The sequence below is a fragment of the Plectropomus leopardus genome, chromosome 3 (assembly GCF_008729295.1).
Source record: "Plectropomus leopardus isolate mb chromosome 3, YSFRI_Pleo_2.0, whole genome shotgun sequence".
Taxonomy (NCBI): Eukaryota; Metazoa; Chordata; class Actinopteri; order Perciformes; family Serranidae; genus Plectropomus; species Plectropomus leopardus.
In genome coordinates, this window is record NC_056465.1 from 29,495,638 (window position 1) to 29,519,894 (window position 24,257).

Below are 24,257 nucleotides of genomic sequence, written 5' to 3' on the forward strand. Positions count from 1 at the left end.
TCCCCACTAACTTTCTGTGCAAAGTCTGGCTGACAGATTAAAGAGATAGTTCAGATTTTTTGAAGTCGGGTTGTATGAGCTATTTAGCCATAGTCAGTTTATTACATACAGTTACGTTGATGGAGGTCGGGCTGCGGAGGAGCAGGCAGGAGCAGTGCCACGGATACTTAACAATGTGGTGCATACAAGGGCAGCAGAAAAATGTATTTTAGTTACCTAAAAACTTAATTTAAAGATAGAGAACTATGCAGAATAATACTATTGACTCATACAGAAGTAATCCTTCTCAGTCATCACTTATGACCCACTAAAAGCGTGGTGGAGAGACTGTGCCCTCTGCCTGGATTTTCTTATTTTCTGTGTTTGGGACATTTATGGCATCCAAAAGACACAGCGCCAAAAAAATAAATTAATAAAATGCAAATATAGCAGGGCAAAACGTTAAAAGAAGGGGAATCTGGGGCTGTTTACAAACAGCAAGCAACGACCTTGTATAATGTGAACAGTAAGCAACAATCTTGCAAAATGTGCCTCTAAGCAACATTATGCAACTTTTAGTTGATTGTTGAGTCTCTTCCCAGGTTGTATAATACCTACGCATTTGACTGATGGTCAGATCGAAGCACCAACTCGAAACTTCAGTATTTGAAGACTTGGGAATAAGACTCAACAATCAACTTAAAGTCGCATAATGTTTTTTTAAGTGTATGTCATATTTAGAATATTTTCAGCAACAAAGACACACAGTGGGTGGGTTTCCATTACAGATTTGCACAAAACTTATTATTATTTGCAAACGAAGGTGACGTAGGTGTGTTATGCGAGCAATAATGGAAATGCAAGCCGCTCGTCCACAGTGGTACACACCTCAGCTTCAGTGTTGGGGGTGTGCCGACTCACATTTACTGCACGTAATACCCTTAATATTAATAAGTACCTCATACAACCCCACCTCAAAGATCCAAACAAAATTCCTTTAAACCCTCACAGCCGACACTGACTCTAATTTCAAACTAACAGAACCTCAGCAGGAGGCTAAATGACCCAGTTTCTCGCACGCAAACTGTGGGACCCGACTATAAAAAGTGAAAAGCAGTAAACACTGTTAAGTCTGCATGCCTCTGCAAGAAATAAAATACAACATCTTGAATACGTGTTGTACTTATGATCCATTAGCTGCTGGCAAAGTTGAATTAATCCTGATTTAATGAACTACATTCTAGTCAGTAGCATTGTCACGGAGCAGATTATTTGGGTTACATAGTTTGGTTGATGGGAAGAGGCAGATTCACTGGGTGATAAGTAACACTAAATTACAATACAACCGCGTTATAACGACATTGACACGATACGTTGTTTTGGATTGTTTTAGGGAGACAATTTCTTGCAGTGAGATACTAGCATGTTTGTGTGGATCATCCGATTTGGCCAATCAGTTTGGAAATGAGAAGGAAGGCACAGGGAGAGAGCAGACAGGACAGGATGTAACCCTGCACCTGCAGCTGGCTGCATTGACAGCACCACTGACAGTTTTGGTGATGGCGAGGAAGGAAGGGCAGCGGCCAGCGCTAAATCTTTGCTCTAGCAGCAGTGGGACAGTGCTAAATGACATGAGAGGAAAAACTAGTACGACTACAGCTAATGTGTCCCGAGCAACAACAGCCGCAGTCATACATCTGAAGAGTTCTGCCACTGACGGATGACTCACTGTTCCCTAAATTATTTCTGTAAACGCAGACGCTGGAACAGGTTAAACCATCATACTCCAGTGATGTAACTCTTCCATGATATGGCTTGGACCGCAGCCACGGCAGAAGTGATGTTCTGCAGCAGGACTGCAGTCGAGCAGAGCTGGGCGGCATCCAGCTGGCTCAGTGGATGAGACTAGGTGAGGCTGGCGTTGGAGCTGCTGGTGCCGCTGTTCTTTCGCTGCCCGCTCTGCACCATGCTGGGAACCTGCAGGCCCGTCACTACTGAAAAACTGCCGTTCCACACCTGCAGGGGGCGGTACATCGTCAGGGGATAAAGCATTAAAGCATAGAGCATAGTTTACATATGTATATGAATATTTAAAGGTTTCCCACCATGAAAGCTGGCACAACTGGCTGCTGGAACTTGGTTTTGAAGGTGTGCATCAGTTGTTTAGTTTTGGAGTTGTAGAAAGACAAAACACCTGGAAAAACACATATGTACTATATTAACCCTTTAAACCTGAGCAAATTTTTCTAAAATATGTTAAGAAGGTAATGAACAAAAAAAGAAGAAATTACCTAAAAAACAGCAAGAAGTTGTGAAAAAGTACAAGAAAAAAATCACAAAATTAAGTTTTGATAATAAATAAAATGTAAATAAATCTCACTTACCAACCCTTACAAGATGAAACTACAGATTGTTTGGCATTTTTGCTTGATAAATGAAATAGTGAAACTGTTTTAAGAACTATTGTTTTCTGTCTACTGACTTGTCGCAGAACTGACTAACTGTTCAAGCACAACATCTTCAACATCAACATCTTTTTCACATCAAGCTTAAAATGTTCATTTTTCAAGGGTGAAACTCATCTAAGCATAACTAAAGGTCCGGGCCTCTTCATATTGGGCTCAAAAACACTGTTCCTGAGTAAATCTGGCTTCAAACTATGTGACAAACTCCTCCTCCTCGCTAGGAGATGTATTTTAAACGTTGATTTAAGATCTATTTGAGAGAACTTGGTCACCTTTCTTAATGTATCTGCTTTTTTCTATATAGATGTTTTTTTAATTTTCTCTTTATTTTATGAGCTGTTAAGTTTAAAAATTAATAATCTGTTTTTTTTAAGGGTGAAATTCTTATTTATTCATTCAAACAGTGACATTCAAACATTCAAACCTTCGTCATAGTTGACGTAGACTCCTATACTGTTGGGGATGGCACAGTCCAGTGTGCGGGCCTTGTTGTTGTGCTTGGCTGTGAGACTCTGCTGCAGCCAGTTGTTCAGGTGGATGCACCAGGAAGCACCGCTTTTTCCCAACTGGTCGAATTTTCCAAGACTCCGCAGGGCAACGCCGACAGCGAAGGCTTTGCTCTCCTTGTCAAACCGCACCTCCCAGTACTGCTGGCCAGCGTCGATCATGGTGTCAGCTGTTGTGAGATATAAAACCACACTATACATTTCAAGAGTTACAGTGTCAACATAATCTGTTGTGGATTGCGACAAGTGGCAGGTAAATCTATTTTGGAAAGTAACAACCTGACTGACAACCTGGAAGAACTGTGATGCTAATAATTCAATCAATACCATGTGTTTATTATATGATCACTGTTAATTATTAGATTTATTAGACAATAAAGTATCAAAGATCTAATAAAACAGATCAACAATCAGATTTTCAACCTGAGGCTGCACAGATGAGACAGTGGGGAAAAAAACCAACTGGTCCTGTGGCCGTTCAGTGACTTGGTTTTCTTCTAGTCGTGGTATCAAAAGAGGTATTAAGTACATGGCCCACATGTCCAGAAGTTGAACACGGTGTGACCTTGACCTCACATACTCTATACTTGTTTCACCCACCGAGGTTGAGCAGTGGAATAATAATTATGCTGCCAGAATGACTTAGCTTCAAATAACTGTGCAACTATACCTCCAAACTAATATAAGTATATCTGTTGTGCTTTGTGTTGTTGTGAACAGTGTGTATTCTCACCCAGCACTGTGTAGGACTCTGCTGTAAACCTGTCTCTGCCGGGACGAGCTGTCGGCGCTCTCTTAGGTGACATCAGCGCTGACCTGCAGATGATAGTGGACAACAAACACTCAAAGATCCATGTTTTTGACATTCATTCTTTAAGGTATACTCTGCAGGATTGTCTGTTAATGTTTGTCAGCACACTCGCCAGTAAAAGAAGTAAAAGCCAAACCCAGATTCTCCCTCGTTTGCAATTCACCTCTCAACATTTAGTGTCTTTCAACGCTGTGAATGACCCTTAAAAGGTTAAAAATTTCCAGAAATATGGTAAAAGCTGAGGTTTCCTACGAGACATTTATTTTGAAGCCTTGTCAGCGGAAACGCGATATGATGGCACAAATGTTTGAGGACAGTGGGAGAAAGCAGAAATGTTTGTGCTCAAATGTGAAACTGTTTCTTGCTGAATCGAGGGCCCTGCTGTAATGGAAACAAGGTACTGTGTGGGTTAATGTTTCCTCTGGTTTGGGGTATGTGTTTTTAATTGACAATATGGTAAATGAGTGTAAAGTGAATTGTATCACTGTTGCAGCATTCATGCTAAAAATAGCTGCTGACCTAACTGACTTTTGTAACATTGACATCACTGTGACGCTGATACTTGTTTCACCTGTGTGTAAAAACTAATGTAATCTTCTTGTGTATGTATTTATATCTTGTTTATGGTTATGATATTTCACTTGTGTAAGAGCTGATTTTTTTTATTTGAGTGCGCTTCAGCTCTTAGGGTGTGTTTTGGAAGGTATTTTGGACACAATGCTAAAGAAAACGGTAATGGCTAAAGAAAATAAAAACCCTGTTAAAACCATCAGTACACTACACCATTGTCTGGCGAGTAGTTCGCTATAGACACTGTGTTTCCTGCCTACTGCTTACAATTTGATGCCAACTTTTTATAAAGCCCTGACATCACCTGAGCGCTGTGGGAGTACATTTTTAGGAAAATCCTGCATAGTATATGTTTAATGACAATAAGTAAGGATTTACAAGGCTTTATAGACCCCTGTTTACAGTCAAAGAGCAGGTTTAAGTAGTTTACATTCATACACACCTTGCTGGAGAGTGCATCGGGGAGTTGGTTCGGGTCTTTTCTTTGCGGATGTCTTGTATCTTTCCTCCGCTGCTGTCCCACTCTACACTCAAGTCCTCCACCTTCAGGTTCTGGTGGGCCGACGCAGAGTCCAGCTTGAAGGTGAAGGCTGCAAAATGATTCAAACTTTTTTTTTTTAACACACTGATAAAACCATCAGTAGAGCCTTATGAAACCTACTTTGAGTCATGTTTTCTCACCGTGAGTTTCTAGTGTAACCGGCTCAGAGAACTCTCCTGCCACAGCCTTGTTACATGCTTTCACTCTGAACGTCATGTACCGGGTGTCAAAGCGCAGACCTGTGAATGAAAAACACAAGAATCCTTTATGAGTCAGCTACATCAAAGCTCAAACCACGAATACCAAACTCCTCCTCCTCCCACCTGTGAGAGTGTGCTCCAGCTCTTTTATCCCCTCTAACACCATCCAGGGGTAGTCCTCTCTGATGCGTGGCGGGCCCTCGTGGTTTGTGCGTCGATGCTCCAGGATGTAGTGGTCTATCTTGCTGTCAGGCTCCGATAAGGTCCAGACTACGGTCACTGTGTTGTCGCACACCTGGCACTCTGACACCTGGATCTCTGGAGTGGCAGGAACTAGAGGGATGATATCAAAATTAACTTCCTCTACTCTTGTTCAACACTTTGATGTTTTTTCTTGTTTTTTTCACTTCATACACAGCTTATGTGCGAAATATTAAAGAATAAGAAACAACATGAGCTGCCACATGGTAATAATATTACAGCTGCATTCATTGATTTTTGCCACTTGGGGGCAGATTTACCCCTAAAAAATGCTAAAAGCTACATGATCTAGCATAAACTTTAGCTAAAAAGTTCAAATTATATTAATATAGCAACTTTTAAACAATTAAATAAATGTAAAGTGCTTTACAGTTTGAAAAAAAAAACAAAAAAACAACCAAGAACAACATATGTAATAATCAAAAATAGATTTAAAAAAACAGAAAAAGTAAAAACCATAAAACTTTGATAGTAAGACACTACGTAAAGCCAGACTAAAAAGATAGGTTTTTAGTAATTAGTATTTATTTTAGCTAAAAACAAACAATTGTATATGTGCACATCAATCAGGTACAAAGCAAGCTGTTCAATTTTCAACTATTATTAACTATTTAACTATTATCACAAACTAGTCTCTAACATCTCTGTATTTGGTGCTGACCAGGTGGCTTACAGTAACTGTATCAAAGAGCTTTTTTTTTCTGAAAACAGGTGCTAGTTGAGACTGAGTGCTACAATAAATACGAAGGCTGCAAAACCACAGCAGAGCATTTAAACACATTGAAAACTCTCACACAGCTGCAGAGCCGGGTGATAATTCTCTGTGGTTTCATCGCTGCGAGCGACCCCCTTTCACATAACATGCAAACAGGTCCCTCTCTCAAAAAAGAAATGAACCAGGTAATTAAAGCCAGCAAAAACACTTAAAAAAGCAGTATCACGCTAAAAAATCTGGGGGGGGTTCCTGATGATCTCATCACGGAAAAAACTTTGCTTTAAGAAACTAACTTGTTAGGACTAATGTGACTTGATAGGAAGGATATTTTTCTTTAATTTGTGTATGAAAAATCTTAATCAGTACAGAAATTCAAAACTAAAGCTGTTAATAAATGCAAATGGAGTAAAAAGTATGGCAATTGCCCCTGAAATGTAGTGGAGAGGAAGTATAAAGCAGCGTGGAACGAAGATACTCAAGTAAAGTACTGGTGTAATGTGTGACATTACACCACTGCTGCAGCCACTCTGCAGTCTGTATTTCTCTGTATGAAAAGTGGAGCAGACCTGGAAGAAACTTGAGGCCCTGCAACAACTCCCTCTCCTGGCTGAAATCCACCATCAAGTGACTCATGTTGTCACTGGCTTTAGCCTTCAGGGAGAGGCGAAAGGCTGGAGCCATTGTCACGCTGCAGACAAAGAGAGACACAAAAACACACAAACACACGGAGTAGAAACAAATGTTGTCCATTATTCGACTGGATCAGAGGCAAAAACAGGGGTTTCTAACACTGCTCACTAAGGAAAAGGCCACTAACTAGACTTCTCACACTACAACTGGACTCATCAACCTAATCAATATTTAAAAAGCAGAACTAAAGAGGGAGTTCACCCAGAGAGGGGGGAGGGGAGGGGGGCTGACACAGCATGGTACAGACTTGAGAGGACAGTGGGAAACACAAAGACAAAAGGCTCTCGAGTGGAAAGTTTCCCATAGAGCTCATTTTCTATGACATGGGTGCGGTATGTTTTCAACGCATGCATGCTACATTATGAGATGGTTACAGGAGGCTACGACAAAAGGGAAGCAATGGATGTCTGAGTACTATACCTATCCTTAATGTCTTTGGCCGCCTGGAGAGGAGAAGCAGAGAGGGGGAGGAAAAAGAGAAGAGAGATACGGAGCGAAGAGAAAACTGAGTTGTAGCCCATCATGTTGTCATTTAACACACAACGTCGCTGCTGGCTATGGAATGCCATTTAAGTAAATAAATAAATAAATACATGAACAAGCCTATGAAATAGGCTTCAGCAGTATGAAGGTATTAGGGTATACCGTGGTATTTAGAAACCCTTTATGTGTGATTTTTAATACCATCAACAAATACAGATGCTCCTCTTTGCACACTAAACTGCATTACGGTACCAAGTAATGCAAATATAAGCATAACTTAAGTTTTCTGTTTAGTCTACTAGTATACACCATTCAAAACATTCAGAAACTGTTGTAAAAGGCTGAATATCAGTACCTATATAACATGTCATATACCAACATTAACATTTTTACCAAGTATAAAATATGTGATTAAGTGGCTTAAAGAAGGGACACAGATTTTTTAAAATTATTATTATAAATTATAATAATTTAAAAAAAAAAAAAAAAAAAGATACAGACACATGAAAAGCATAGACCGAAGCCTACTATGAGTTAAATAATTATAGCTATAAAATAAATCTTAAATAAATAAATGAGGCAATAAATATATAAAACTATGTAAATATATATGCATATAAAGGAATAATATAGTTAAAAATAATAATATATCAATAAATAAATATGCTTAGAATTTTAATGTTTTGTGTTTTCAGCCATCGAGCCACATTAACACGTGGAAACATGTCACCTGCCCACCCTCCATTCTTCACTTGCTCGCCACTCTGCACTGTGCATCACGCGAATTTGTGTTTCCTCGAAAAGATAAGGAAATGACCTGCCCTCCTCTCCCCATGATTGTTGCCTTTTTTGTTTGGATTAGTTAAATTTAGCCATGAGGAGTTAGATTGGTTAGAGTTATGGTAAGAATGCCAGCGTAAGTCCATCAGAGGCAGGGTAAAGCTGCGTAGGGCGGGTCAGTCCTTCACTATCTTAGAAAATGCAAATTTCTGCACACCACCTAGCAAAGGAGAAGCTAGGTAGCTGCTCCACTCATTCAGCAGCTATCAGTGGTGACACCATCGCGCCATCAGGAGGGTTTTATCAGTGGTAACATGCATTAACATGGTGGCCACCCTCAGGTCAACCTCAGGTCGCCCTGGTGAATAACAGTAACCAGTTTCATTGAGCTGCAAAACCCGATTTTAACCGCCCCTATTTTAGTGCCAATAGCTGCACTTACACTGTTTAAAACACGGTTTACAATACTAAAAGGGGTTTTTGGCTCAAAATTCAGCCGTTTACTTGCCGAAGGGTGGGCATAATGTTTCCACAGCAACATTTTTGGGTCTGGACAACATTACATCAAATGAGTGGTGCCACTAGCTCGCTCTCACCAGACTCTGGTTGTTCACAGTGCAGTAACCTGAAGATTTGTGAAATAAACCCATAGACATGCTTAACTGTGGAAAATATCCTCGGCAGTTAACCTAACCAGTTATGTATGTATTAATTTATATTGACTTAAATGGTATTCCATGTGGCTGTGTTAAAATAACTGATAGTAAGACACCACTGGAAGAACAGATTAAATCATACATGTACATATGCACACTGATATTCACCGTCAGTCATCACAAACTGAGTCATAATCTGCGAGTATAAGGAACAGGGCAGCAGCATGACATCAGCGGTGGCGTGACTCAGTTACCTGATTGAAACCGTCCGTCTCCGAGGAGCAGAGCGTCTGATTGGCGAGCTCCAGCAGCTCCTCTGAACTCTCCAGGGCCTTGGAGCAGGCGCTCAGCTGACTCTGAGAACATCACCAAACCCACAGTCAAACCGAGTACATCTGCAAACTCTAATACGTTCCTCTTTAATATAATAGGACTACTGTGCTTTTTGCATGAGCGATGGAGTTCGCTGCATCATTTGAGAGTCATGGTTTGGTCCTGAGGCTGCAGAGTCTGACAGAAAACTTTGAGAATTGCAGAGCTGATGGTATTGAGATTTAATAACATCTTTCAGTGTTTGTGAGCAGCAAAAGCTACTGAAAAAAAAACCACTGCAAAAGAAGCATCAACTCAAAATCAGCTAATCGGTGACAGAACTATAATTTGATGATTAAATGTCTCTGTAGATGTCCTAGCACATAAAAAATAATTTTGTGGTCTAAAGAATTTGTTCATGTGTTTCATTTATTTGGTGATCAAGATATGGCAAGAAATTAAGCTTTTTTCACATTTGCTTGACAATAAATACCAACCACAGAATAAGTTTCTTGCATAAGCCTGAATATTCTTATTGCATAAAAACAAACTTTTGGCAATCAAAACAAATGCATTTGCTGATATTTTTTAAGTTTAAGAAAAACAAAGACAGTAGCAGCTACCTGTAGCTCGTACGTGCGGCTGGCTCTCTCCTGTTTGATGCGCGTCACCATGTTCTCCTTCATTTCGTCCAGAACATTGTGGAGGGCGGTGAACTCAGACTCCAGATCCTCCTGGACTCTGTTGGAGTTCGCCTGGTGTCACAACAAAAACGTGAGTAACGGACGACCAAACTGTGTGCAGCCAGGATAACATTTTAATTCAGACGTCAGTGTTTTCTTTTTATACCTCTAAGTTGTCGAGGCTCTGTTTGAGAGTGCACACGAAGTTTGAGATCTCCTCATTCTTCATCGCCAGCGTGTGGGTGATCTTACGCAGAGATTCCTGAAGAAAGAACAAATCTATTCAAAGATTTGAATATTTAATCGGACCTTTTCAGACTGAAAAAGTTTAAAGGTCCAGTGTATCAGATTTTTTTTTCGGGCGGGGGTTAGTGGCTTCCAGTGGTGAGGGTTTGAAGTCTGCAATCACTGCAAAAGAAGACTGCAAAACTTCTCCTGGTTAGAATTTCTTCAGTGTTTATTGCTCAGGAGGTTTTTACCAGGAGCTGAATTATCCACCGAGGTGCCGTTATCTCAAAATAATCAGATCCGGTAAACAAGTAAAAACACTGAACAAAGCAGTTTCATGTTACAAATCAGTGTTTTTCCAGCACTGCTTATCACAGAGCAGCTCCAAGCTGCAATATCCAACTTGCCCTATTAAGAGCCATTGTTTGGTTTGTCGCACTGGGCGACTGTAGAAACATGGCCTACCACATGGTTATCTCCGTGGATGAGGACTCACTCCATATGTAGATATAAATGCTAGTTAAAAACACTGAATAAAGTAGTTTGACGGTACAAATCAGTGTTTCTGCAACACAGTTTGGCTGGTCAGAGAAAGGCCATAAGGCCTGCACCTGCTAATGTGTGCTCGATTTTTTTCTCTGATAACTCAAGATCCAGATGTTTTTACCAGGAGCCAAATAATACACAGAGGTCTCTCTCTCTTCTCTCCAAAATAACACACATAGTGATCCAAAACACTGAATAAAGCAGTTTCAGTGTTTTTCTGATGCAGTTCGGCAGGTCAGAGAAGGGCTGCTGGCCCTGCACTTGCTAATGTGTGCACACCTTTTTCTGCTACAGACATTCAGGGTGTTTTTTGTCTTGTTTTGTTTTGACCAGAAACCAAATTATCCACAGAGGTTTCTTTCTCTCCCAAACTAATTTAATCCGTGATTTGAACCAATAAAAACACTGAATACAGCACTTTCACATAAAAAATAAAAATAAAAAAAATCAGACACTGACGGGCTGCCTACTGCAATACTTGATGCAAAAACACCAAAACAAAAAAACTCAAATGAACCTATCTAGAGCCAGCGTTTGGTTTGTCCGTTCTGGGCTTCTGTAGAAACATGGCAGTGGAATGCATGGACAGGGACCCGCTTCCTACGTATATATAAACAGCCCATTTTAAGGCAACAAAAACATGACAATTCTTATTTCCAGGTGATTATACATTAAAGAAAGCATGCATATTAAATTATATTCCATTTCTGACCATTTATCCCCCTAAAACCTACACACTGGACCTTTAATATTCTCTCTCAATCCCTTAAAAGCCTGTGGTATAGAGGATGAAATGACTGCAGGTTCCTTACTAACCAAAACACTTGCGTGCATCCTCTGTGATGGAGGTTGTGTTAATGAGTAGAGGACACTGAGGGCTCTGAGCTCCCTTTTAGACTTGATTAACATTTGTTCCTCAGATTGGATCAGAGGGGGACAGAGAGGGACAGGGAGGGAGGACACTTCACGGGCGGATTGATGCGCATTTATAATCTAATAATGCAGCTCCACAGCCATTGACCAGCCGCCTTCAAACGGCCGCACACACACTGGGTGGATTATTACACACCTCTGATATGTCTCCACTCCCGTTATCTGGAGCTGGCTGTCCCACAGTGAGCGAGCCCATTCATACCGACTGAGTAATGTTTGTTGATGCGAAAGGATCTGCGCCAAGGCCCCCAGTCCGCGACCACACCGCCGATACACCGATAATAAACACAAGATTGACGTCACCTTCACCAGGATTAACGCCGGTTCAAATATAAAACGCCACTATGAAGTACAAGTCCCAACCGCATCCACAAACTCCCCAATCCTGCAGCTCGTCCCCCTCCTTCCTTTGTACACTACGCCCTGAAACGGCTCCCCCATCAGAGACACCTGTTCCTCGGCTCCGGTGTCTCACCTTCTGGTCTCCCATCCTGCCGCTCCGCTGCACCGCCGCCGCTCGAGCCGCTAACACCGCCGCTGCTGCTGCTCCGTCCCCCGGGTTTTTTGGTTTAATGGCACGGCGGAGCTGGTACTGATGCTGCCGGAGTGCAACGCATCTTCGGACGGACACCAACCACCAACGCCTTTGGGCCGTAGTGCGAAGTGCGCATGCGGCAGTGGAGGATTCTGGGTACTGATGTTTCTGTTGCAGGGATGCTGCCTTCAGGTGCTGTTGGGGAAAAAAGTAAAGCTGGAAACCACAAAGAGGGGGGTTCAGTTTGTGCTTTGAATGTGCTTCATAGGCCGACATTATTCCTAACGAAAATAATAATGATAAAAAATTATTGATACTGATAAATGATTGATAAACAAATAAATAAACAAACATTAATAGTAATAAAAACAATTATAAATAAGTGAATTTAGTAAATTAAGCAAATTAAATTACATTAATAACAAGAACAACAACAATGATACTACTACTACTACTACTACTACTACTACTACTACTACTTCTACTACTACTACTAATACTACTACTAATAATAATAATATTCTTAAAGGGAAATGTACCCTGAAAACAAAATACACACTAAAACAATTTGTTAGAACAAAATTTTGTCACAACCTCTTTAAAAGATTATGTTATGTAGTCTTTAAAAAAAGACTAAGTCTTTAAAAAAAGACTTCATAACCCACAACTGTTTATTAATGCAGAGCTCAGTGGATATTGTACTATGGTGGTGTTACACAATTACAAAAACCAGGTGACACACATTGAACCTGGGTCTGTTCTAAAGCTGGGGCCCAGAGCAGCTGTCAGCTTTGTCTGCTTTGGTTTTAATCCAGTTTACATATTTATTTACAAGGGAGAGCTTAATTGAAAAGGGAAAATAAAAACCTATGTTGTTGTATATTTCAGTTCACCATTTGTCATTGATACATCACCTCTGCTTGTGGTATTAAAGGAGGTTCAGTTTTTGAAAAAGGTTTGCAGAGCAGAATTCATTCAGGAAGCTTATAACTCCCGGCTCTCTGTCACTGGTAGCATAATTTGCACGACACAAATAGCCTTAAACATTTTCTCACAGCTAGCATTTAGTAAGATGACAGCTCATCTACGGATGTAACTGAACATGCAGAGCACGATGTAGCTGTGCTATTGTTAGCACAAGCATTAAGTTTGAAAGAAAAACGAATGACTCCATCATGTCTTTTTATTGAGAAGTAGAGTACAATTAAAAATTATTAATATCTTTTAATTGATAAGATCAATATTTAATTAATATATTAATATTTAATATGTGTGCATCTAATTTATAATTACTATGTTCTATGGGTGTTTAAATATAGTTTTTTGCAAGTAAACTTTGTATCTCCTGCTTTTTTTAAAGCAAATACAATAAACTCTTTATTAAGAATAAGTTGTATTATATTGCTACTAAAATGCAACTAAATTGCCAAAAAAAAAAGGTGGCATTGTACGCTTCTGCAATCCATGGATATGTTACATTTGCACGTTATTATGTAGCAGATTTGTTGAAGCTTTTTAACAACTCTGTGGTTCACATAAGGTTAGGTTTATGCACAAAAATCCCCTGGTTATGGTTAGGATAAGATCATGTTTAAGCTTAAAATATCCAGTTTTTAATGGCACTATACCTCAACGGAAAAACAACCACAGGTCGCTATAAAACACTGATATCTGGTAGAAAAAGCAACTGAAACCACAGCAATGACTCTCTAAAACATAGCTTAGTTGTTTGTTGGTTTCCTACAGCGGTCTGCAGCTTGGCTGGCGTCAGAACCGCGTGCAACACCATCTACAATCCCCTTTACCTCCGACTTACAAATTCAGCTCATTTATTACATCACTTTAGAAACATTAATACTGATAAAAACCTTTGGTGGTGTGCAGAATTGTACAATCCAATCCGAATTTATTTATAAATTTATAAATGATCAATATATAGAGTAAACATACGACAAAGAAGAATAAAAATAAGAATCACAAATAGCATCTTAATCTTAAGAGAGGCCAAAAAACAAGGGCAATAAAACCACAATGTAAAACCACAAAACTGTCAACTCTCACACAAGGTCTCAGAAAGCCAAGGGGAATAAATGAGTTTTTAAATGAGATTTAAAACAGGAAAAGTCGGGGTTAATCTTTTCTGCTCAGTGCAGAATGCCAACAAGTTCTTCTGGCGATGGGACTGAAACTACAGTATGTCGATTGGATGTTAACTGACAGGCCACTTGAGCAAATAAAACAGTTGCATGTTGGATTATTTTGTTCCGTTTACAGAAAATTTAACAGCATAAAGTGCTTCAGCGTAAATGTGCAACACGCTACACAAAAAATATCTGTATCAGCCTAAAAACGGAGATGAATGGTATTTTCAGTCAAACATATAATTGAGTTTTATTTCAAACACAGTCAACCAACTCAACTCTAAACGACTGCCCCACTAAAAGAGATCATTTTTCTGCTTCCATCACAGACAGGACCTACTTTCAGTCTCTGAGAAAAAAAGTTAATGTGCTGGAGGTTTCAGAAGTTATACACCCCGCGTACACTTGAGATGTTTGCTCTTGTGGCTTTTTTCATCTTCATTGTCATGAACAGATGAAACACGGACCCTTATTATCATGCTGCATCCTTTCAACTTATGATGTTTATAGATATCAGAGTAAATCAGTGCTACACAAAGTTCAGATTTTAAGCACCTAACTGTGAAATTTCCCAGATTCTCAGTAGAGATCTTATCTTATCTTACAGGTTGTTCTTCCACAGTATTTCATATCATATCACATCTTTTTTGTCCCTTCTGCAATTATCTTGTAGGTTGTGGTTCAAGATTGAACCAGAAAGTTCAGCAGACTCAGTTGTGTCTTGTCACAGGAAACTCAGCACTCCTTTTCTTGTACACCGATGTGGGGATGAGGTGAAATACGTTTTAGCACCCTTGCACCAAAACCCACAAGGGTTTCACAAACCCCTCGTGGCATTGCAGTGTGCCCTGTTTTTATTTTTATTCAGCAGTCAGCACCTACATAGTGTATCTCAGAGGGATTCACTGTCTGCCACATATCTGCAGTAGTGTGAATAAAGCAGGATGTACATTTTTAGCAATGAGGTGGCATCCTGCTTTGATGTCTTTTGATTAAAAGAAAATGAAACAATAATGCAGTCGTGTTAATTTCTCGTCTTTTTGAAAGCCTACACTATTTTCCATCTTTAGGTGTTATATATGCATCCTCGAACTACACTCAGCCCCTCCTCAGACAACAACTTATTCTCACAGTACACAAAACACATAACACAAAAAACCACCTCCCACCCACACACACACACTTTTTTGTGTCACTTTGGCTCTGTCAGATATGCAGAGAGGCAGACGGCAGACAGGATGAGAAGAAGACGAAGACCACCTCTCACATGATACAATGGAAATGTGGCTGAAACGGACGATTCTTATGGTGTTTCTCGCAGGTAAGACTCCAGAAAACTGACAATATGCTGAAGATAAAACATAAAATATATCACGAGGCTGTTTAATAAGATGATAAATAAACAGAGTGGAAGTTTGCATGTACAGAGCTGTTTGAGAGCCAAACAAATGCACATGTTTGAACGGTTTTGTTAATGGCTACAGATGCTGTAAAGACAAGATAAAAATAATAAATCAATAATAATGATATAGTACAAGATAGATAGCTGAGATTTTGGGGGTTCTTCAGTTGTAGAATGTTGTACTTTGGTATAATGTTGTTTTAATGGCATTTTAAATGTTTGCATGGTTTTATATGAGTGAATTATGTATTGTGTGTATATAAAAGTACAGGTGCATGTGTGTACACAGATGTATATAGTTTTTTTAGTTGTTTATGACTTTATATCTTTTTTCTCTTTTTAATTTAAAGTTCATATATAAATAAAGTGCTACTTTTTTATTGCAGATTCTTCATGTATTCTGTTGTTAACTGTGAGCTGTGAATGTTAATAACTTCAACTTAACTCAACAATAGGGCTTTATTAACCCTTTGAAACCTGGATCAGCATCAATTTTTTTTACAAGTATCTGGAACCACAGCAAACCAGTTTGATTTCTTTCAGAATCATGGGACAAAAGACAATGAGCAAGCAGGCAAGAAATATCTTTAATTAAAAGAATTTAAACAATTATTAAAAATAAGCTTGGGTAAAGTGTCCTGAAAATTATAGTTTAAGTATCATAATTTCATATAAAATGATGTCACAGAATTATTATAATTTTGAAGCACTTTTTTTTAGGAATCACCTCTTTGTTTTTGGTTTTTACTTACGTTTTTTCTAATTTGCAGGTCATTTTCATTTAAAAATCTTGTTTTCTTGCAAATTTTTTAGTCTCTTCTTCTAAGTTGCTCATTGCCTTCTTTGCATATTTTTAAAGAAATTAAACCAATTCACTCAGGTTTCAAAGGGTTAATCCCACACCTGACAATTCATACATTACAGAAGCTAAACAGTCAGAAGCACGAATAAAGTGAGAGTGCTAAAAAAGGATAAAGTATTATAGGAATGCAAATGCATAAAAACACTATGAAATCTATATATATTATGTACACCTTTAACTTATACAGACAACAACAGGTAAAAATAAAGTTCACACATGGTGTGTTGTATATTTACTATAAATGCATAGAAATATAGATATTACTGCAGTTACTGAAAACATTGCACAGTAGGAAACTGCACAGAGATGTTGCACAATATCAATATAGTACCTTTCATGTTGTATGTCGGTGGAGAGTGATGGAGACTTGTAATTTGTCATTTATTTATTTAAGAAGGGACAATCTACATTAATCCGCAATTAAACAAATGTGGCATAGGTGCTAGTTTTCATTAGTAATCCCTTGCCTGATGTTGAAAGGCATCCTAAAATAATTAAAAGAGATAAAAAGGCACACAGTACATTGTATAGTGATTCAAGTATAACAGGGTTTTTTTGTTTCTATCTATCTATAGGAGCAGCAGCAGCAGCAGCTCTGGAGAGATCAGCTCAAGCTCCGCTCACTGTGATTGTGGATGAAAATCAAAACAGAGCGGAAGCTGCTCCTGGTTCCTCTCTGACTTTCCACTGTAGACTGAATATAGAAACTCAAAACAGATTTCGGGTGAACTGGCAGTTTCGTGGACCTTCATCCAATAACTCACTAAAAGTACTGGATGACAAGGTGGTTAACAAGTCTGCAAAGACCTCCACAGTGGTGACGAACAAAACAAAGCAGGAGTCGAGGGATGAAGGGACTTTGTCAATTTACACTTTATCAAATGCAACAGAGGACGACAGTGGATGGTACTATTGCAAAGTCACAATAGAGATTCCCTCATTACGTGTTAAGACCAGCAATGGAACAGAAGTAGTTATTAGTAAGTATCACTTGTAACTGATGAAGCTGGTAATACTTTACTTTATTTCTATTTGTGTGTAAGTGCATTGAGAGCAACAAAAAACAGGGTCAGATTCCCTGTATGTGTACACATACAGGGTCGATAAAGCTGATTCTGACTAAAGTTACTCTATTTAACATTTATATAGCTGATTATATACACTACTATGCAGCTGTTTTAAGTCTTTATTACTCAACAGTATTTAACAGTAGTTATATTTTTATGATTACTATATTGTCCTTCATAAACAGATGCCCACAGAAGGAGTTTCAGTTGCTGACAAATACATTAATAAACACTTATATCTAGGGAGCAAAATGGTCTTAATTAGATTTGCTTCACTCACCAGACAAAAAAACAATGGTAACCTTTTGAGTATCTGGTTTTATCAGTATAATCAGTTGGGATACCTTATTCTGGGCTAAAAAAAGTACATATCATTTAAGCAGGAAAAAATGCAGTAATATCTGAACACCTGATATTTACAATGTCACTTGCTAACATATTTCTTTAAGAAAAAGGAAACATCAGTAAATAATAATTATTAGATTACTTGGATATATAATTCGATTGTCCTCAAAGTCTTCATTTCAGTAGCAACTATTAGCTGAAAGGTTACATGTAGTCTTTGGATTTTTGTTCACTATTGAGTTTGTCTCATTTTGCAAACAAAATAGTCAACAACAACTTGAGAGTTACCCAAAAAAAAGTCATATTCAAAATATGCTCGCTATATGAAGTTAATTCATTCACTCAGTGACTTAACAGTGGGTGTGTCAGGAAAAGCCTTTGTCATTTCGACTTTTTGTTAATTTGTTACAAGGTAGGAACTACAGTATACACAATGCTTTCCCAGCCTCCCCTGGGTAACTGTCCTAATTGTCACAAGGAGAGAAGACACACTTTGGACTCCTGTGCTTGCTACCAACAAAAATTCAGACAGTCAACACAACTTTTTAGCGATTTTGGTTTTTTCCTTTTTGGATGTGGCAAACCTAACGGTAGAAGAATAATAATGAAAGAGACAAACGTGCTTAGCTGCTGTAGATTTTAAACGATGAATAAAATGTGAGAAGTAGGCAGAGGTTTTCCACTGTGAGGGTGAAAATGAGAAGTGTGTGACTGAGTACGTGAATGGCATAGATGTTTTCTTACTTTCGAAAAAGACGCTGTCCCAACCAACCGTGCTCTCACAGGCTGCTTTCGAATGTGAAATGAGGGGTACATAAAGTAAAGTGTTTTCATAACGTTTCATCCATTGAAACCTGAGCAAATTGGTTTGAATTCTTTAAAAAACAAGGGGGGGAGGGAATGAGCAACATATGGCCAATAAAAAAATAAATAAATAAAGCAAAAAAAGAAAGACAGAAAGAAAAAGACAACACAAGAAGATTACAGGAAAAATCCAGGAAATCAAAAAAATAACTGTATGATTTTTTGTGATGTAACATAATATTAATATATAGGTTATAAGGATATTGAAAATAATAATATATATCATATATATATATTGAATTTCTTTCCTGTTCTTTAATCATTTTTCAATAATTCTCCCCCCTTTTTAAAACTAATTTTCTGGTCATTTTCTTTGTCACCTTATACTAATTTCTTGCCAAGATGGTCTTTGCCTTTTCCCCCCATGATTTTTGAAAGAAATCAAATTAATTTGCTCAGGTTTTAAACGCTTAACATAATGAAACATTTTATAATGAAGGGACTTGTGGCTTAATATAACTAAATGAAATTTTGTTTCCTCCATGACAGCAAAGAGCATCCATCACACAACAAGCCCGTCACTACCCATAGTGACGGGTAAACAAGGTGTGTGTGCATTTGCATGCATGTGTGTGGGTGTCTATGTGTGAGACTGTGTATCTATTATGGAAAAATAATGCACCATGCATATTTTGGACCCAGCACGGTGTGAGCTGTTATTCTTGTGGTAGTAAATGTTTATTTTTTGGTTAACGACAATGTCAACTTATAGAGATGATGAGATCGCAGCGCTAAATAGATCAAAACTATGTCAAAATGTTCAGTTTTAATCTTTGAGGTGTGAAGTTTTGTTCACACTGGTATTGTGTTGATCACGTATACTCATTTCAAAAGTGATTACATGTTAAACCAAATTTTTATTAGCCGTATTATTGGGCCTTGGCCAGTGTTTCATCTGAAGAGACATTCTGTATATTCTAAGTAAGTCGAACTTAATGTGTTTTAAATTAAAATGAAATTGTGATATTAATTTCTTAAAGAAACTACTAGGTGCACACATTGGCCTCCTTACACTCTAATAAACTGACATAATTCTGATCACATTTCAAGACTGAAGACAGTTCAAGACTTGATTTTTCTCTTACAGCAACTGTGTCTCCCACAGGCCGCATCCCCATCATCAACCACTGGTTCTGGATCATACTGGGAGTGTCTGCTTTCATCCTGATTGCCCTGCTGCTCACGTGTGTCTGTCTGAGAAGAAGACGCAGCAGAAGCAGAGGTATCAGTCTTACTCTTCAGTTTGAGAGTTTAGATAACCATCTGCTGTAAACAGCATCTATAGATTGTAGATAAGCTCTGAGAAGCCGCAGGTCTGCAATGAAATCTGTACTGAGGGAGAAAGAGAGCGAGAAGCAAAAGGCAAAAGCTGGCAAAAAAAAAACCCAGTTCAGATTTAATCAGAATGAATATTTCTGGTTCATTTTTGCAAGGAATTTGTATTTCACAGAAAAAGTTGGGAGTTTTTTTCTTTGTATCTATCTGTAAGTGAGAGAACAAAAGAAAAAGAGGAAGGACTGATCATGACAGAAGGTAGTTACGTCTGCCCAACTTGTGTCCGGTGGATGCAAATTGAGTCAACAATTGGTTTGTGTGGTTAAACTGCAGTGTGAGACCTTAGGTGTCAATGTAGGACTGAAGACACAGCCAACGTGTCTTCTGCTATGTGGTTTTAAGATTATTTTCTAGAGCAGAGTGCACACTAGGACCGTGTTTTGCAGGCAGAGCTCAGTGCACAAGGAGGGAAGTCAGATTTGGTCGCAACCGACTGACCCACACTGAGAAAAAACATCAGTTATTTGCAGAAACGACGTAAGCAGAGCTGAGAATCTACCCACACTGCTACTCCCACCACTTTCATTGCTTTGCCAGTCATGAATACAATTTTACCTGGTAATTCTCTAGAAGTCGCAGTCTATAATCCACATGCAAAATACATTTATGTAATTAATATTGACACCTTTACAGGCACAATATCCAAAACTAACAGCTTAAAATGGAAACAACCACTATCATTAGTTTGTAGGAGTTGCATTCGCACAATCTTTAAAATCAATGTAGTCAAAAATCTGTGTGAAATTTTCACATCTTTTGCAAAAATTAGCAAATTTGTCAGAGCTAAAACTGTTAATTTATTGATAATGGATAATTTGTTTTACTCAAAACCAACCAACAAACAAACAAAACATTATCCACTGGCTGCAGCTTCTCTATATTTGCTGTATTTTTCTGTATTTCTATTATTGTAAACTGGATATCTTTGGGCTAGGGTGAAGGCTTTATTTCAATAATGGGGGGTGCACATATGAAACAGGGGGGTTGCAGATCTTCTGCCTTAAATTTTGAGTGTCAAACACTTGCATGCATTCTGGTAAATTTTAATATACTGATTTGTGCTTTTTCTGTATCAATATATATATATAGTGTCAATGTCTTTAATTTTGTCAAAACTTAAGCCCCTTGCTACTTTCATTGTTTTATTGGGGGGACAAATGCACACGTTCTAAATATCGAGGCTGGCGTGTCCCCTGTGTCCCCCGAAGTCTAGGCCTATTAGAAGCAGTCAGCTTCCACTCTGTTGAACTGGGAAAACAATTTTAGTGTTTTTCTCACATTTTATACACTAACACTTTGATAATCAATTAACTGATGGACAAATTAATTGATAATGAAAAGAATTATTAATTGTGTCACAATAGTATATATGGTTGTTGCTTTGACACACAAGTCAAATGCGCACTTGTCTTTAACTCAAGCAGTAATGCACTGAATACATCTTGGTGATTAAAAAAAAGTGCTGTTTTTCTAATTATGTTTGTCATACAAAATATTTCAGCAACTATTCTCAACCTTTCCAACATATATGTTTCATAATTTCATTGATCCCATTATGTCAAAAAGCCAAAAAAACAAAACAAAACAGTGGAATCAGGTGACTCTTGAATTTAAGATTCAATGTTCGTCAGATTTCAGTGTGATATTTCATGTCATCATAATTGGCTTACAGGAGCAATTCACCAGGTATTCCCTCTCAATCACATTTACATAATGTACAAAACTTTCATGTTTTTATTGTAGTTTCATGTTGGTACAATATTTCCATCAGACATTACGCTCAAAGATATGAGTAATAAAGTGTGTCTAAATGTGATTGTTTGGCCACAGAGGGGGCAGTTAGAACATGAGTTAGAAGTAGGACAAATGCTACATGCCCGACAGTAAATACGGGGGGTGACGTGTCATGCCACATAATGTTTTGTGGCCTATATTATGAGCAGGACAGAAGGATTCCTGCACTAGTTTCAGTTGATTATGTCGTTTTAGAGGACTTTTATGTTGACACAGTTTCTTTGTTACTTGACTGTCTTGACTCTTGAAAATTTCAGTTTGGTGAAACTAAGACACAACTTTTGGAAGTTCAGTCAAACATTTTGAGTGAGTGGTGTTTGTGCTGCAAAGTATAGATTGCTGTTGTGTTTGTACTTCATATTTTGAGAATGTGAGAGCAGTGACACAGAAAAAGTGCTGAAGAGACTGTAATGAAGAGAGTATCTAGTCTCGCTGCAGTCAGCAGATAAAATCTGTATTAACATTTTGTGATAGACTTTTAATTAGAAAGGAAACTCTGTCATTCTTAAGCGACGGCATTCAATGAGTTTGTAAATAGAATCTGCAAATCATAATTATCTTTTGTCCATCTTCCAACCAGTATTTGTTCTATATATCAGATCTACATTGCAGCTATCTGGCTTATCCTTGATGTAACCATGCAATGTCTATGTAAATAAGTTCATGTGGGCTATTGTTACCTACTTGAATTTATTAGATGTACACAGCAGTGCCACATATTGTATTTTTACCAATGCATTCAAATTTATTGCAAAATATATTATGAAAATTTCCCTCCTATCAGGGTACCTATGTATGTATTTATTTATTTATCTATTTATTTAATTACCATTTTTACCCAGAATGAATTTGTTCAAAATAATTTTTCTATGCTGGAAAAACTTATTTTTTCTCTTTTTTTTCATTATTTTAAATGTTTCTAGTGTGATTTTGCCAAGACAGCATCATACAAGAAAAAGAAAATCAGTCAGAAAGACTAACAATACTAAAACAAATAACATTTATAGTTGGCAGCTTGTCCCAGAACTTAGATGTTGTATAACACATCAGAGTTTTCAGCCTTACAAGTGAAATTAATCTTGTATGACTTTTTTAATGCAGGAGAGGATCCTATCTATGCAAACACTCACAACAAACAGCCTTCACCTCGGCCCGGGATGGACAACCTGAAGGCGATTCCTATGTCTCAAAACCTCCGAAACCCAAGTCCCTGCAGGAATTATGATGACCGCAGATGGAGACAAAAACAGAGCAGAAGAAAAGAGACCTCATAAATCCTCCCATCAGCTGTGTTCACTGCAGTATAAGATGAATGAATCAGCTTCTTTATTTTTATGTCTTATATATATATTTCATACTTCACTTTTGAACTTGAATTGTGTGCTTTATTGTTTGTATTTCTTTTCAGGTATTTCCTGTAAAATGTATCATGAGCCACTAGATGGCAGATGCTGTCAATGGGTAAATTCAAAATGGTTTTTTTCCCTCTTTTATTTTATTTCAGCACCTGATTATATTTGAATATGCAGTCAGCAGCAACTTTTGTATATCAATTAAGCAAAAAGAGGTACATTTATGTTATTATCATCAGTTATGTAGTGATTGGAATAAAAGGTTATTGTTTTTGTCAACTGTGGACTTAGTGTTAGAGTTTAGGGACTGTTTGTGACTTGTGAGGCGGGAGGAGGTGGTACAAACCCAGTGAAACATGTCCAAAAAAAGTAGTTGCAGGATTCCTGTTTTATATTTTAGCTTAAGGGAAGGGCATACAATAGTGAGTTGTTATATATTTGGTATTTTTATAAATATCCTCTGAACCCCAAAAACCCACAAGCAAGTTTGAAAGGCAAGTTTTTAAAACAAAATTGCCAAAATCACATTGGTTACAGCCAGAAACTGTATGATAATTATATTATTTATAAAAAGAATTTGTATTTTGCTTATGAAATTAGCTTTGTTTGACACAAATCTGAGTGCAACATTTATGAATTTCGCATTATTGCCTTTTTAAAAACATCTGTTGGAAAACTAATCAAAAAGCCATCAAATGCAATAACATACATTACTTTGATGAAGTAATTAAAATAGTTATGGAACTTATTACATGTTTATCAGTGTAACTACTAAAGCCTTTAGAAGCCCTAAGCAACCATACATTCACAAATTTTTTCCCTCCACTTTCCTAAGATAACAGGATAATTTTCTCAAAATCTTGTGATAATGAAACAGTGTTTTCCCGAAGTAACGACACTATTAATTTGAGATCTCGAGATAATAAATTAAATGTTATAGGCCTGAGATTTCCATCACATGGGACATGTCATGCAGTGCTGACTGATGGATGCCCTGGACACTAATGTCCAGCACATAAGCTATTTGTTTTGTGATTTTATGCTTTATATTCTAAAATATTCTTTAATCGAATAAATGTAACAACAATGTTACAACAGCCGATGTTCTCCTGCTACTCTGACATTGCTACACAGCTTACTATTAGGTTATTGTACTGTTATCTTGAGATCTCAACTTAATTATATTATCTTGGGAAAATAC

The 24,257-nt window shown here is 37.9% G+C and overlaps 2 protein-coding genes across 5 annotated transcripts; one reads left to right on the plus strand and one right to left on the minus strand.

The window, feature by feature from the left end:
* Positions 1 to 760: 760 nt before the first annotated feature.
* fsd1 (fibronectin type III and SPRY domain containing 1) lies at positions 761 to 11,996 on the minus strand. Its single transcript, XM_042483283.1, has 13 exons — positions 11,835 to 11,996; positions 9,819 to 9,914; positions 9,593 to 9,724; positions 8,912 to 9,013; positions 7,159 to 7,181; positions 6,615 to 6,736; positions 5,196 to 5,405; positions 5,013 to 5,111; positions 4,774 to 4,921; positions 3,684 to 3,766; positions 2,869 to 3,120; positions 2,085 to 2,173; positions 761 to 1,995 (listed from the first exon to the last, which is right to left on the minus strand). Exons 1-13 carry the CDS (start codon positions 11,847 to 11,849, stop codon positions 1,885 to 1,887), a joined length of 1,482 nt encoding a protein of 493 aa, XP_042339217.1. The 5' UTR covers positions 11,850 to 11,996; the 3' UTR covers positions 761 to 1,884.
* A 3,048-nt stretch (positions 11,997 to 15,044) lies between these two features.
* Positions 15,045 to 23,066, plus strand: LOC121941180. 4 transcript variants are annotated; one of them, XM_042483909.1, is made up of 5 exons: positions 15,045 to 15,356; positions 16,875 to 17,279; positions 19,065 to 19,121; positions 19,663 to 19,797; positions 22,806 to 23,066. In XM_042483909.1, the coding sequence occupies exons 1-5, from the start codon at positions 15,311 to 15,313 to the stop codon at positions 22,976 to 22,978; spliced, it is 816 nt and encodes a 271-aa protein (XP_042339843.1). In that variant the 5' UTR covers positions 15,045 to 15,310; the 3' UTR covers positions 22,979 to 23,066. The 4 variants fall into 4 exon arrangements, with proteins under 4 accessions (XP_042339843.1, XP_042339844.1, XP_042339845.1 ...); XM_042483910.1 differs by having other exon boundaries at positions 19,681 to 19,797; XM_042483911.1 differs by lacking the exon at positions 19,065 to 19,121.
* Positions 23,067 to 24,257: the final 1,191 nt, after the last annotated feature.